The 13,372-nt window shown below is 36.2% G+C and overlaps 4 protein-coding genes across 6 annotated transcripts; 1 reads left to right on the top strand and 3 right to left on the bottom strand.

Moving 5' to 3' along the window:
• Positions 1 to 253: 253 nt before the first annotated feature.
• LOC18015829 (F-box/LRR-repeat protein At2g43260) lies at positions 254 to 1,569 on the bottom strand. The gene is made up of 2 exons (XM_006397437.2): positions 1,113 to 1,569; positions 254 to 1,038 (listed from the first exon to the last, which is right to left on the bottom strand). Exons 1-2 carry the CDS (start codon positions 1,567 to 1,569, stop codon positions 254 to 256), a joined length of 1,242 nt encoding a protein of 413 aa, XP_006397500.2.
• Positions 1,570 to 1,911: 342 nt separating this feature from the next.
• LOC18015827 (probable glutathione peroxidase 3, mitochondrial) lies at positions 1,912 to 3,891 on the top strand. 3 transcript variants are annotated; one of them, XM_006397434.2, is made up of 7 exons: positions 1,912 to 2,122; positions 2,485 to 2,561; positions 2,698 to 2,759; positions 2,849 to 2,967; positions 3,060 to 3,227; positions 3,321 to 3,368; positions 3,724 to 3,891. In XM_006397434.2, exons 1-6 carry the CDS (start codon positions 1,991 to 1,993, stop codon positions 3,351 to 3,353), a joined length of 591 nt encoding a protein of 196 aa, XP_006397497.1. In that variant the 5' UTR covers positions 1,912 to 1,990; the 3' UTR covers positions 3,354 to 3,368; positions 3,724 to 3,891. The 3 variants fall into 3 exon arrangements, with proteins under 3 accessions (XP_006397497.1, XP_006397498.1, XP_024010835.1); XM_006397435.2 differs by having other exon boundaries at positions 3,719 to 3,859; XM_024155067.1 differs by lacking the exon at positions 3,724 to 3,891 and adding an exon at positions 3,450 to 3,698.
• Positions 3,892 to 3,911: 20 nt separating this feature from the next.
• LOC18015828 lies at positions 3,912 to 4,934 on the bottom strand. Its single transcript, XM_006397436.2, has 2 exons — positions 4,389 to 4,934; positions 3,912 to 4,272 (listed from the first exon to the last, which is right to left on the bottom strand). The coding sequence occupies exons 1-2, from the start codon at positions 4,873 to 4,875 to the stop codon at positions 4,193 to 4,195; spliced, it is 567 nt and encodes a 188-aa protein (XP_006397499.1). The 5' UTR covers positions 4,876 to 4,934; the 3' UTR covers positions 3,912 to 4,192.
• Positions 4,935 to 8,964: 4,030 nt separating this feature from the next.
• On the bottom strand, positions 8,965 to 12,110 carry LOC18015826 (inositol transporter 1). Its single transcript, XM_006397433.2, has 5 exons — positions 11,591 to 12,110; positions 11,277 to 11,347; positions 10,857 to 11,192; positions 10,033 to 10,326; positions 8,965 to 9,948 (listed from the first exon to the last, which is right to left on the bottom strand). The coding sequence occupies exons 1-5, from the start codon at positions 11,736 to 11,738 to the stop codon at positions 9,256 to 9,258; spliced, it is 1,542 nt and encodes a 513-aa protein (XP_006397496.1). The 5' UTR covers positions 11,739 to 12,110; the 3' UTR covers positions 8,965 to 9,255.
• Positions 12,111 to 13,372: the final 1,262 nt, after the last annotated feature.

The raw sequence follows: 13,372 nt of genomic DNA, 5'->3' as shown, positions 1-13,372 counted from the left end.
GGCCTGTCTAGTTATTTCGATGATCGTACTAAAAGCAAAGCTTTCTTGTTTACCAAGCAATTACACTATTTCCTCCTTTTTGTTCTTTTGTAAAACTTGTAAAGGGGAGCAGCATTCTCCCCCATTCAATAACGGTAACGGTAATGTAATTTCCTCTTTAAGTGTCAGATTAAGATTTCCCCTTTTAATTAACTGTTTGGTTTGATTAAAAATGTGTGTTTCGTTAGATAAAGTTATCTCCATACCAAATCTCTCAGTTCCATAGACTTCTCACATAAGTTATGATCCTGAGGCCTGGGTCTGGATGCTTGAGAAACAATCTGCATCTACCAGATGTCCTGGTTTGATAACCCGGATGATGATGATGGTGTCCTGATTGTGACCGAAGTGGAGCCAAATTCTCGAGGTAAGGAGATATAACAGGCATATCCATGGACAGACAGCGAACCTCACCCGTCTTTGAATAATATTTGAGCAACTTCCTGTCGAGCTCGGTATAGAAGACAAGATCCCCTTGCTTAGAAACCGACACCGGCCAGTAATACAAAATGAACCTCGTTGACTCCGGTAGAGATGCTAAACTTATGGAGTAAATCTTGGTCCATGTTTCCTCCTCTGCATTCATCCTACATATCTCTAGCATACATTCAGGCCCTACTCTCGCTGCTCTGGCTGCCACTAGACGGTCGTCAAGGTTCACAACTTGAGTCACCCGCGTGACCAGCGTATCCGGAACTGAGACGATATGGAACTCTTGCTTGTGAAGATCCAAGGCTAGTATTCTGTAATCCAACGGCCTAATGCTTCTCTCCCTCAAGAATAACCAATACATTGATCCATTCACACACGCCGGTCTTCTTCCCACACTCAAAACATAACGAGGCACCCTCACTTTCTTCCATTCACCGGTTTCAACATCAAGAACATCGCATTCTTCAATCCTAGATCCAACGCATATATTCACTACTTTATAGCTCCCCCTAACTGCGTCTCTACCGAATCCCATGATGCAATTTCCCAGAAAATCTTCATCCGACACTGCTCCACAAAGTTTCGATTTTTTAAAAAAACCCACAAAAACAAAACCAAAAGGAAAGATATATAGTACGTACTGCTTTTGAACAGGGAAGACTCTGTATCTATGCCGGAAGGGAATCGGAGGATTTGTCCGGTCGATGGGTTCAAAACGATGATCCAATCTGGTTCGGGCAAACAGACCAAACCGTTGTAAGCCATCGAGGGTCGTTCTGCATCGCAGTGCAGAAAGGCGATCTCTTGGTCCCCTTCGAACCGCGACTCGGGGAAAAGGCTCGGCCTGTCGCCGCATTTGCAGTTGTTAGCAGCCAGGAGGATTTTCCGGCTCTTTTGAACACTCATACGCCTTACCACGAACTTGTCCGATTCCAGAATCCATCTCCATTGCTTTGAGACGGTTTTGAATGTGAGGATTGATTTCAAGGGCAGTCCAAGGAAAATTCCTTCTAGAAGATCAGGAAATATGTAGATCGGATTATTAGGATTTAATTCCCCATCTTTGGTTGTGTAAGGTTCTGAGAAACTCGCCAACATATAAAGAAAGGATTCGACTTTTCTTCTTTTCCGTTTTTAGGTTACGACGGTGAAAATATCACATTTTTTATTTCGATTGTAAATGTCAAGTACAAAAAAGTTACTAAATATAAACTAGATTTCTTTCTATATTTGTTAATATACATTATTGATTATTAACATCAACTTTTATTTATGCGTTTTTGCTTGATATCGATTGCCGTTTTGCTTCCTCTTTTTTTTTTTTTCTCTTTTCGAAATTAAATGGTTAATCCTTCAAAGCTGAGAGATGGGCTTTATTAAAATGATCGTAACCCAGCCCATTAAAGTTATAAAATCGGCGACTGTTAATTCACCTTTACAAGTCAAAAAGCTTTGTGTTGTGTTGGAACGTGGAACATCTTCACTCAACACATAGAGAAGATTAACAGAATTTGTGTCGATGCCTAAATCAAGCACTTGGGTCTCTATTTTCTTCTTGCCTCTAGCCTTCGTCTTCTACCTCTACAGGTACCCTTATTCTCCAGCCATCGTGGAACATTCATCCAGCTCCATCTACGACATCTCCGTTAAGGTATTATCAGCTTAAACTACGATTTTTAGCAGCTATTTGTTGGTTGACTCGCGGTTATGTTTAGTTCTGATTCGGAAAGAAAAAATCTTTCTACTTGATTGAGTTTTGAATTCTAATCCACTACGAACAAAGACGTGTTTTTTTTTAAGAGGAAAGTAAAGGAAATGATGCTAATTTCTTGAAATCTAGACCAAAGTATTAACTTAACTCTTAACAACTACAGTAGTTACTATTGCATATTTATTTAAGGAAAGTGAATCTTTCAAGGAATCTATTGTTTATGTTCATAGTTAACGAGTTCTGCAAGGTTATTCATATCATAAGTTACATAGTAGTATAAAATTCTCTAATTGAAAATGCAGGACATCGAAGGGAATGATGTGAGTTTGAGCCAGTTCACCGGAAAAGTGCTTCTTATTGTGAATGTGGCCTCTAAGTGGTACGTTACTAAGTATCAAATGATGTTAACTCTAAAAACTTAGTGATTGAAAGTGACCAATACAAGATTTTTCATATTGAATTCTTATAATGGCTAACTTCTTTTATCTGTAATCTTGTTGGTGATGAATGGGCAGTGGTCTAACACATGGAAACTACAAAGAGTTGAACATTTTGTATGCCAAGTACAAAGCTAAGGGTATGTCTCTTACTCTCGCCGTGGCTTTCTTAGGCTATTAACTAATTAAACATATATATAAGCGTTGAGGGAAGCATCATTTCATACAGGGTTTGAGATCTTAGCGTTTCCCTGCAACCAATTTGGCAGTCAAGAACCTGGTAGCAACGAGGAGATTAAGAAAACTGTTTGCACAATGTTCAAAGCCGAATTCCCCGTCTTTGACAAGGTCTCATGAACTACTTAACTGGTCTCAGTTTCTATCACACAGTGGCATATCGTCTTAGTTGTAGTTGATACTTACGTTTTCTCTGTTGCAAGATTGAAGTGAATGGGGAGAATGCTGCTCCCCTTTACAAGTTCTTAAAAGAACAAAAAGGCGGATTATTTGGGGATTCTATCAAGTGGAATTTTGCAAAGTTTCTGGTAGACAAACAAGGAAATGTTGTGGATCGATATGCTCCAACAACATCACCTCTTGAAATAGAGGTTAGTAGAAATTTCCCCCCTGCAAACTGATGTTCATATCTCTAACTAGTAAAGGAACTTACCATGTTGTTTTGTCGTACTTCTTTTTCCCAGAAAGACATAGAGAAGCTATTGGCATCTGCTTGAACATAAAATTTGAAGGTGAGTTTTTGTGCTAGTCCCAAAAGATATATGTACCTCTATCAAATAAAATAATTTTCCCTCTCTGAATCTAATGTATAGGTTGAAAGTAATAGAGATTAGATAAAGTGATGTCTGGAGTCTGGAATGTGAACATATATCTGTAGTTAGAACTTGGAATGCAACTTTTGCCAAACGCTTAGGAGCAGTTAGGTCGTAATAACTCCTCCGAGCTCATAGGTGGGAACATAGAAGCAACAGAATCTTGTGAAATTAGTATTACACTCCTAAGGCCAAGAAACAGCAATATGTTATCTTGAAAACACTCATGGAGATGGCAAGGAATATAATGTGGACCGATTTGGGTGCAGGACAGGAGAGCAGAAGCATCGAACATGTCCGAGATTGAGAATGAGTGCCACTTTTTTTACCTGTGTGTTTATCTAAACCCATCATTCATGCGTGGAAAAGAAAAAAAGCTTGTCTGAATTCTGTGAATGTGATTTTATTAGAGTACCAGTGTGAATCTCATTTTCTTGTAAACAAGTTGTTAATGATCTAATCTTGATCAAGAAAAGAAATAAAGTTTTATTTATTTGCTCTTTTATGAATCTGCATTACAACAAATTTTCCCTTGCAAAATCTTCTTGGTCATTAGCCATTTTGTACAGACCTGAGCAACAAGGCTCTACAACAAATGGTGGGTATTTGAAGCAGGTCAGTCTCAAAAGAGAGATATCACTCCTGCAAATTGGTTGTTCATAGTCTTCTTCTTTCCCACCACCATTGATTCCTCAACTTTTGATTGATCAAATCCAATCTTGTTCCTCCTCAAGAAGCTCTTCTCAACTGCATAATCTCACGGTGCATGCCACAGCTTGTGCCCAGAATTTCAACCTTGCTTTTACATCATCAGGATTATCCCCTGTTTTTTTTCACATATTTCAACCACAATATAATAAGAAAATCTGAAAAAGAAATACAAAAACAAAACTTTGCTGAAATGTTTATAAGAAATAAAAAATCAAAGATTGAGCTTACCAGGACTAGAGATCTTCCAGCTAGCTATAGGGCTAACGGGAGATTCAAGCATCGCCGGCGACTTCTTCTCCGGCGAAGTATGGTGATGATCTTGATCCATAAACTTCTGACTCATCGAGTAACAAAGCTCAAGAGCTGGTAAAGTGTTACAAAGCTCAGGAATCTCCTCGTAATTGAAGCCGAAGCCTAGATCTACACAGCCTTTAAGCTCCTCGAGATCATCGTCCGTTAAACTCTTGGTCCTCTTAAGATCATCACGATCTCCATGATGAACCGCCGAATCTAAAACGTAACCTTCAAGCAACACATTGCTCTTCTTCTTCTCCAGTTTCTTCGTTCCCTTGAACTCACCACTGAAGCCATTGTCGATCTCTTCCTCAGATTCAGTGTACGAGGAGCAAGAGCTTGAGGAGCTCGAGATCTGGGAGTCTGAATCAACGTCTGCCTCGTAGGAGGAACAGCGAGAGAGAAAATCTGAGTCGCACATTGTGAATTTTAATGGAGAAAGTTTTTTTTTGCAGAGGAAAAAAAGGTTAAAAGAGGAGAGAAAGTGAAGAGAGAAAGAAGGTGGAGAGGTGCTTTATAAAGCTACCAACGGGGCGGGTAATTATTTGTTGTCTCTTTCTAAATTATAATCATGTGGTTACTAATCGATGTATGGTATGTATATGATTGTTATATATCATACCATGAATGGATCGATTTGGGCCGGAAAATTGGGCCCCACCATGTGCGCCTAGAATCTAGATCATCGAATCGTCGTCAGAGAGCACATTTTTGGTAAATTATTCCCACCGCTTTTTTAGCCGTAACACATACATAATTTACAATTATGTGTTGTAAAATTTTAATTTGATCTCTAATTTTTGTAGATAGCATCTCATATATTATTATTTGGTGGTTGGTTAAATGAATCAGTATTATGTTTTGAGTTTTACCCGAAAATAATAAATTGGGTTGATTATTTACTTACGGCCGGCATTGTGAAAAAAAGAAAAAATATAATAATCTCTAATATCAATTAAGTAAACTCTGAATAAATGAATTTTCGAAAATTCCCTGCATTGTTTTAACAAGAAACTTCGAAAACAAGCACATAACTCATTGAGTAATTGGACGTCTAAGAGAAAAGAAAGAAACAAAACGAATCGGACATATTGTTACTTCTCCATCGATCAAATTGTTGTTTAGAAGGGAGCTAGATGTAACTTACGTGTGGAGACTACGTACCTTTCATACATCATTAGAAGTTAGTATTATTTTTAAAAATTACTAATTCATTTATCTACAATTTTCACGTGTGAATCCATTTGTTTACGACTCTAGAAGCAGTTTTCCGACTTTCAAACCATAATTTTTTCCTATAAGTTTTAAAAGGTTTGAGTGTTGGTGGATGACATTCACATTTTTCACGCTTTATGGTTAATGTGAAACATTTTTCGGAAAAAATCAAGGTGGTATTTTCATGAGTAATAATATGGAAGTCTAAAGTGTTAAAATGTCGAGAACCTATTGGGCTTAGCCACGAATGTTCAAACCTCAAAAAGAAGACGTGTATAGTGTAACCGGAGTTACTCGGTCCTTATATGTAAAAGTAGAATTAAACCGCGAAATATGCTTGTGAACCCTTGTTACAAATAATAATGCTTATGTATATATCATATTACATGTGTTAGCCGTAGTATTATATAATGCATACAGTTTCATATCTAACTTCTCGCGGCCGCAACAAGAAGTCGTTGCTCCAAACTCGTTAGGTTGCTTCAATTATTTTACTGAAAAGATTATTGTATATTTGTACTCAACAACTAAAGGAAAATATAAATCTTTATTTAATTTAATAGAGAACTGTGTAGGTGAAAGACTAAACCATTAAATAATTTAACTATTACAAATCTAATTATATTCGAATCACCTTCGGCCTGCCGATAAGTCGTTGGCCTCGAGATGCGCCACGTCAGTTTTACATTTCCCTACGACTTAAAAAAAACATTTTTAATACGACAAGTAACTTTAGATTCCACAACAACATTTTGTTTATTTTTATCTTATTTTCTCTAGATGCCAAGCAAATGAAAAGTTTGATTCTTTAGCCTTATTGACAATTGTTAGTGATCTGAAGCAAATCATTGGAATGACTGTTAGGGTCGGTTACCAAAGCGAGACAAAATTATTTGCATCCGTCTATATTCGCTAATTGATGTATATAAGTAAATAAATTACATTAATTGGTTTCTCTTCATTGTAATGTATTCATATCTAATGAATTTGATTTAGCGTTGTTTTAGTGAATTTATTTCTAAAAATCATGTTTGATACTTCACTTTTGAACATATATGTATGTTATTTCTATTTGCAAAAGAAAGAGGAGTCGAAGAGTATGTATCTATTTGAATTATTGTTAGATACTGTGATTATAACGACTTTTCTCATAATATCATGGATTAGTACCTGTGTTTCCTAAACAAATAAAGCAAATCTACGACAAAGTAAAAAAAAAACTTAACAGTTGTTTGGAGATACAGTAATTAATTTTGAATTATATGATTATCAAATCTATATCATCGGCTATCACAAATAGGTATTCATCATTAGCTCCTTTTTGCTAATATAAATGGAAATTAATACTCTCATAACGAAATAAGTTTTTTTTCTTTTTCGAAAACTCCTTGCTGTGAACAGCTAAATATAAGAAAACTAAAATCATAAAGAAGAAAAAATTGTAGAAGCCGAAACAAGATTGCTTCTCGAAATTTCTAATGGAAAAATAAAATATGAAAGAAAACGATCGTGGTCCAGCTTTTGATGAGCTAATTGGCTTCATTGACAAATTAACATGACTTTGGTATATGGTGCGCCGGCGTCAAATGGAGACAAACGTGTCATGTTAATACATGATGACATTCATGTCATGATGATGATCATGGTGATGGTGACATGACATGGTATAGATGTCATACAATTATGTTTCTTCAATGGATGTGGGTTACATAATCAATATAAAAGAAGGAGAAGACGACATGGTCTAGTTTCCCATATTATTGTCCATATAGAACGAAAGGCTCCAAATGATTGTGGTGGTTATGGCGCTGCGAATTACAATGTAAAATAAATGCGAATATTGCTCACTGAAAAAACGATGTTGATTTGGAAATTTTGGATTGGTGGAAAGTAGACACTATTAGTAGTTCATTTAATTTGTAAATCTCGATATATACCAATATATTATTAAAATAGTTAAACTGAACGGGAACTATGTCCACTAATATCTAGTGCATATAACTCAATATCCAAAAGGAGAAGGATCACGAGAGACGAACCAAATAAGTTTTTTCTTTAGTTTATGATAACCATCAAATAAGTTTGTTTGGATCAACAACCATTAATAAGTTTTGTTTGTAAGAAACAAGTGAATAATAATTAACTTTTTTTTGTTTAAACTTTAAAAATAGTTAAATTCAATAATTGTGTGATGGAAACAATTAACAAACGCATGTGGAAGGGTAGGGGGATTATAAATGTGGAAATGCAAGAGAATCACATGTGAACGAAACAAGAAGACAAAAGGCAGGGGAGGAGCCACGTGGACAGTTACGATAAGAAATTAAAGGGCTTAGGGCTTTAAGAGGGGCCCATTTAAACAAAAAAAAAAAAGACAAGAAGAGACCCAACAACTCACGTGTCCCCATTTTCCCTTTTTTCTTCTTCAGCTTAACTAATCAGCACCACATTTCACACCCATTCTCTCTCTCTCTCTGGTCTTCACGACATTCATGTTCGCCTGGGTCTCACTTCCATCATTATCATTTGTCCATTTACCACATACTACTATTCCTTTATCCCTTTTTTGTTTAATTTTTACTTTTTATTTATCACGGGGTTATTGCCTTATTGAAATTATATAAAGAATATAGCTGTGAATTAATGTATTTATTGGCAAAAGTAGTAATTTATAGTAATGGGATTTTTTCGGTAATATGAAAATTTAAGATCAAACCTCAAACTTATTTTTGAGAAGATAATATTTTTCTATGTAAATTAAAAATGGATATAAAACTAATTTTATCCAAAGTCGATTTAGATTATGGACGAAAAAAAAAATTATTTACATCCAACTATCGTCCAGAAAAAATTATTTATATCATATAAACTTTTACTACAAAAGAAATGTAATGGAACCCAATGCAGCAAGATAACCATATCTAAAAGAGGATAGTATCTTTCAGATAAGTACGAAAATAAATTGAACACAGGTTATTAAAGTAATAATAAATCACAATTGAGTAATTGACACAGAAAGTATTAGATTACCAAAAACACGAACCTACATTGTATAGTGACACATAAGACAACCCAAAGGATACGTTATACAATATCCAATCATACAATTTGGTGGGCCTTTTTATGTCCCTAATTTTATTGCCGTGTCCAATCCAATAAATGTTTCTGTTTGATCTCCCTTTGTTTTCCTCAAATCAATTAAAGTCGTGACAAAGACAAATTATTCTCGTGTTAAATTTTTACGTAACAGAAAAAGATAAATAGAACACAGTTCGTAAGACAAGTCCTATGTTTGTGAATCAACAATCATGTATTCAATGCTCTTGTCGACTTTTCTCACATCGTCTTTAATGGCAATCGCACCGTTTTGATCATAGACACATGACACCATAGGGATTTGCAAAATCTCCAGAACATAGACAAAAAAAAAAATATTGGAAACCAAAGTGGACCCTAAATGTGTTTATTTACAAACACACAATTCCTAACACATTACAGTTGCCAACATCACATTCATATCATGCTAAACCGGAACCAAATTCCCCGGTTTAATCTGTGCATTCACAATACACGAGCATGAAACCACTCAAGATTCTTGAGATCGAGATCCCTGCTCGAGTAACCCCTCCATGTTGTTGCTATCGCTGCTACTGCCCCAACCACTGTTATTCCCCCAAGCTCTCTCTTTCCATATCTGTTCAACTTCCGAAAACGTTAGCCCCTGAGTCTCAGGGACAAACACAATCACAAAGATAACCGCAAGAACCGCAATTCCCGCCAAAATCAAGAAAGCCATTCCTGAGCCAGCAGCTTCCGCTATCGACAAGAAAGTTTGTGCCACGACCAAATTGCTGATCCAGTTAACTGTTGCGGACATGCCTCCACATATGCCTCGGTACTGTTGTGGGTATATCTCCGAGTTCACAGTCCATGGGACCGGTCCCATTCCCGGTGCAAAGAAAGCAATGTATAGAGCTAAACCAAGCACAGCGAGCCAACCATAGAGACCCCCATCAGATGATGATGCATCACTTTGTTTGAAGAACGAGACAGAGAGAATTATGAGAGAGATAATGACACCACATAAGCTTGAGAGAGCAAGCTTTCTCCGTCCACAATGATCGATGAAGTATATCCCAACGACTGTTCCAGCAGCGTTCATAGCAGCAATGATGAGAGAAAGTAACAGAGCGAGCTGGTTTGAATGAAATCCAGCCATTTGGACTATCGTTGGGCTGTAATACATAACAGTGTTGATACCAGTGAATTGTTGAAATGCCTGCCAAAAGTTTCCATCTTTATTCAATTCTTTAGTCCTATAAATTCTCAGTCAAAAACTGCAAAATTCGACATTTCCTATTACCTGAAGCCCTGCTCCGGCGAAAAATGCGAGTCTCATTTCTTTGGATTTAAAAACATCCAAGTAGCTAACAGCGTTTTTCCTTAGCTTTTCTTCCTCTTCAGCAGCAGAAAGATGATCAATCTCGTCCTCTAACCGAGAGATGTCATAGATTCTCACAAGCACTTGAAAGGCTTCAGATTTACGATTCTTCATGAAAAGCCATCGAGGGGATTCAGGCATGAAAATCATTAGGCCAAACTGAACAACAGCAGGAACACCTGAAACCCCAAGCATCCATCTCCATGTTCCTGGAACCTGCCAATACTAATCTCATGAATTCACAAGCTACCAATAAAATGCCAAGAGTTTCAATATCTCTCTATAGTTTCTTAGACATGAAAAAAAACTGGTCTGAGTTTTTTTTTTCTTTTCCAAGTACCAAGCTACACTAGCAAAAAATCTATACCAACCTTACAATTTCATATGATCGATTTCACTTGGTTTTATTTTTTACAGAATAACTCAGTCTTCTATTCAAAAACTGAATTAATGTAAAGGAAGGACCACCAAATAGGGACCTTTAATGGAACTCAGGATAGACTTATTGTTTCGTCATGCTGAAAGGACAGATAAGCTGCCTTAGCTGGGACATGAATAACTGCAGCATAGTAAAGTATGTGCAATAGAAATCAACCAAAATCAAGGTCACAAAGATCATCTAATATGAAGTAAATGATACGGCACTCACAATGTGACTGTAGCATGATTTGAAAATATCAAGACACAGATTTCTCCAAAGTTCAAGACTTTATTGTGGTGAGGAAAGATATGAGTGACTAACTAACCTGTGTGAAAGCAGCATTAACGAGGTATGAAAGAAACTGTCCACCAGTTATCATCAATACATTGGTGCTCACAAGTCCACCTCTCACTTCCGATGGAGATGCTTCCGCTATATAAACCGGTGCAGTCACAGAAGCTACACCAACTCCTAAACCAACCAATAGACGACCCGATATTAAGACATACGGATCGGGCGCAGCAGCCATAACGATTGCTCCAGCTGCAAACACAACATCAGCAAACATAGTCGCCTTTTTACGTCCGTAGTAGTCATTGATCCAACCTCCTGATGCAGCACCGATTATAGCACCAACGATTGCCATACTTACAATAGTTTCCTACAAAGAACACATTCTTCGTGAATCACTACTAATACTGAAAGTTACCAGCTTGGAACAGACAAAGCAAGAAAGCATATATACCTGTAAGAAACTGCTCTGCTTAACGACTTCGAAATCATCCTTAATGTACAAAAGGGCACCGGAAATTACACCTGTAAAAGCAACACATTTTCAATGAGATAAAATTAAAACACAAACTAACTCAAACCCACCAAAACAATTTTCAGAATTTTGATAACATTAGAGATCCAATGAGGCTAGTGATGCAGATTGAAAGACTCCAGTTTCAGTTCAATTTGCAGAATTTCTACGAAGGGGCCAGTGAAGAAATCAAATCCAATGCCTAAAACATCAAAATTCGTGAGTATTTCAGAGTTGGGTAATAAGAGAGAGACCTGTGTCATAACCGAAGAGAAGACCACCGATTCCGGCAGTGACAGTCAAACCCAGAATGTAAGAATTCCCAAAATACGACATCCTTCTCTCCGGGAACATATCCAAGTACCCGGAGCTCCCTGGTGCGCTTGGTATCGTCAATGTCATCTTCTTAGTTTACTCTTCTCGCTACCGGTTTGACTTCGATCAGCTAAGAGCAACGCACTTTAAAACGGAAGATTCTCCGGAATTTCAACGAGAAGAGAGAAGCGAATACTAAACCCCCGAATAAACAAATTGCGATTGGTTAAAATTCCGAGACTCGAGGAGAAAGTTTGGAAATCTGAAGGAATTTGTTTTCTCAAATTTCTGCCTGATGCTCAAAATTCTACCGAGAAAATTCCAATAATGGATTATCCTTCAGAATCTGGATATTTTCAAACTGGGATACTGAGCGCAGAGGATTTGGATTAAGAATCGCCGAGGTAAATGTGGCAGCACAAACGAAGCCGTGAAGAAGAAAAAATGAAACATTTTTAAAGACGTGAATCATAAAACCTGGTTGCCTCTATTTTTTCCTCTAAAACAGAGGTGCATTTGTTTGGTTACCTCTATTTTTCCCTTTAAAAAAGAATATTCTTATTATATTCTTTTTGTTGTTTGTTCTTAACACCTTTTATAAATAAAATTTATGAATTGACCCCACTTATTTTTTTTATAAAAACTTAAATAACTTATAATAATACTAACTTTGATAAATAAAGTTTGTGAATTAATCTTTTATTTTACTTTTTATAAAAGTTTTTATAAATTATAGTAATAGTAACCTTTGACTACTAAAAATTTTAAATTAATCTCACTCACTTATGTTACCTTTTTATAAAAGTTTCAACATATTATAATAATACTAGAAATTAAAATTCATAAATTAAAAAAAAATTGCTGTTATTTTTCGTTTATTTTTATGTAATTTTATTTTGCAATTAATTTTTATATTTTAATTTCAATGAGAATTTTTATATTTAATAATATCATATATTTTTTTTTAACTATAACCAAAATTATCACATTTATATTCATAAAAAATTATATTTTTTGTATAAATAGAAAGATTTAAAAGTTAAAGGACTACTTTATAAATAAAAAAGTTCAGCTCTATTATAGAGGAAAAAAATAGAATCCCTCTATATTTGAAGGAAAAAATAGCAATCTCTATTTTAAAGGTGAAAATAGAGGTGGGTTGGAGCATAATCTCTATTTTCACCTTTAATATAGATGTGGGTTGGAGATGCCCTAAAAGAAAGGAAACAGAGAGGATTATCTTGGAGTTACAGGGCGGTGACTGACAGACAATAATATTTTTTTTTATCAACGTGGCGAGTTTCTCTGGATAAGGTTGTCTTATTATTACCAACTAACGAATCAATAATACACACTCGCGCGGTTCTGTAATAATACGCTTTCTCAACCTCTCTTTGTTAAGAAGTCGCACTTGTGGTGGAAGTCACGCGCGTATCTACACGTGTAAGAAGGTTAGCTGATAAGTGATAACTAGTGGCTCTTGTTTTGTGTGCGTGCGTAGGCGAGTGTAACCACGCTCTCCTCGAACCATCTTATCTACAACGACCGTTTAGGATAAAACGGTTTAAAACGTGTAACCCTCGATTACAAGAGTTTGTTGGCCCATGCAGTAAAGGGCTTTTATGGCCCATTATTTGTGTTTAAAATGTTCATAGAGAGACCAATTTCTGAAGTCAGACAACGACCAGAAGAGGAACAAAAGAAAATGGTCAGTTTCTGAT

This window comes from Eutrema salsugineum, unplaced genomic scaffold (assembly GCF_000478725.1).
Source record: "Eutrema salsugineum unplaced genomic scaffold, Eutsalg1_0 scaffold_22, whole genome shotgun sequence".
Taxonomy (NCBI): Eukaryota; Viridiplantae; Streptophyta; class Magnoliopsida; order Brassicales; family Brassicaceae; genus Eutrema; species Eutrema salsugineum.
Note: the sequence above shows the minus strand (reverse complement) of the source record. Positions and strands in the feature narration are given on the sequence as shown.

What these genes read in the sequence shown, in the direction of transcription:
- LOC18015829 (XM_006397437.2), bottom strand. Translation starts at nt 1,569, where the DNA reads ATGTTGGCGAGTTTCTCAGAACCTTACACAACCAAAGATGGGGAATTA. An exon ending in GTCTTCCCTGTTCAAAAGCA is followed by an intron (nt 1,039 to 1,112) that starts GTACGTACTATA and finishes TTTGTGGAGCAG; the next exon opens with TGTCGGATGAAGATTTTCTG.
- LOC18015827 (XM_006397434.2), top strand. Translation starts at nt 1,991, where the DNA reads ATGCCTAAATCAAGCACTTGGGTCTCTATTTTCTTCTTGCCTCTAGCC. An exon ending in TGCCAAGTACAAAGCTAAGG is followed by an intron (nt 2,760 to 2,848) that starts GTATGTCTCTTA and finishes CATTTCATACAG; the next exon opens with GGTTTGAGATCTTAGCGTTT. An exon ending in CATCACCTCTTGAAATAGAG is followed by an intron (nt 3,228 to 3,320) that starts GTTAGTAGAAAT and finishes TCTTTTTCCCAG; the next exon opens with AAAGACATAGAGAAGCTATT.
- LOC18015828 (XM_006397436.2), bottom strand. Translation starts at nt 4,875, where the DNA reads ATGTGCGACTCAGATTTTCTCTCTCGCTGTTCCTCCTACGAGGCAGAC. An exon ending in CTGGAAGATCTCTAGTCCTG is followed by an intron (nt 4,273 to 4,388) that starts GTAAGCTCAATC and finishes GAAAAAAAACAG; the next exon opens with GGGATAATCCTGATGATGTA.
- LOC18015826 (XM_006397433.2), bottom strand. Translation starts at nt 11,738, where the DNA reads ATGACATTGACGATACCAAGCGCACCAGGGAGCTCCGGGTACTTGGAT. An exon ending in AGCAGAGCAGTTTCTTACAG is followed by an intron (nt 11,193 to 11,276) that starts GTATATATGCTT and finishes TGTTCTTTGTAG; the next exon opens with GAAACTATTGTAAGTATGGC. An exon ending in TTAATGCTGCTTTCACACAG is followed by an intron (nt 10,327 to 10,856) that starts GTTAGTTAGTCA and finishes TAGTATTGGCAG; the next exon opens with GTTCCAGGAACATGGAGATG.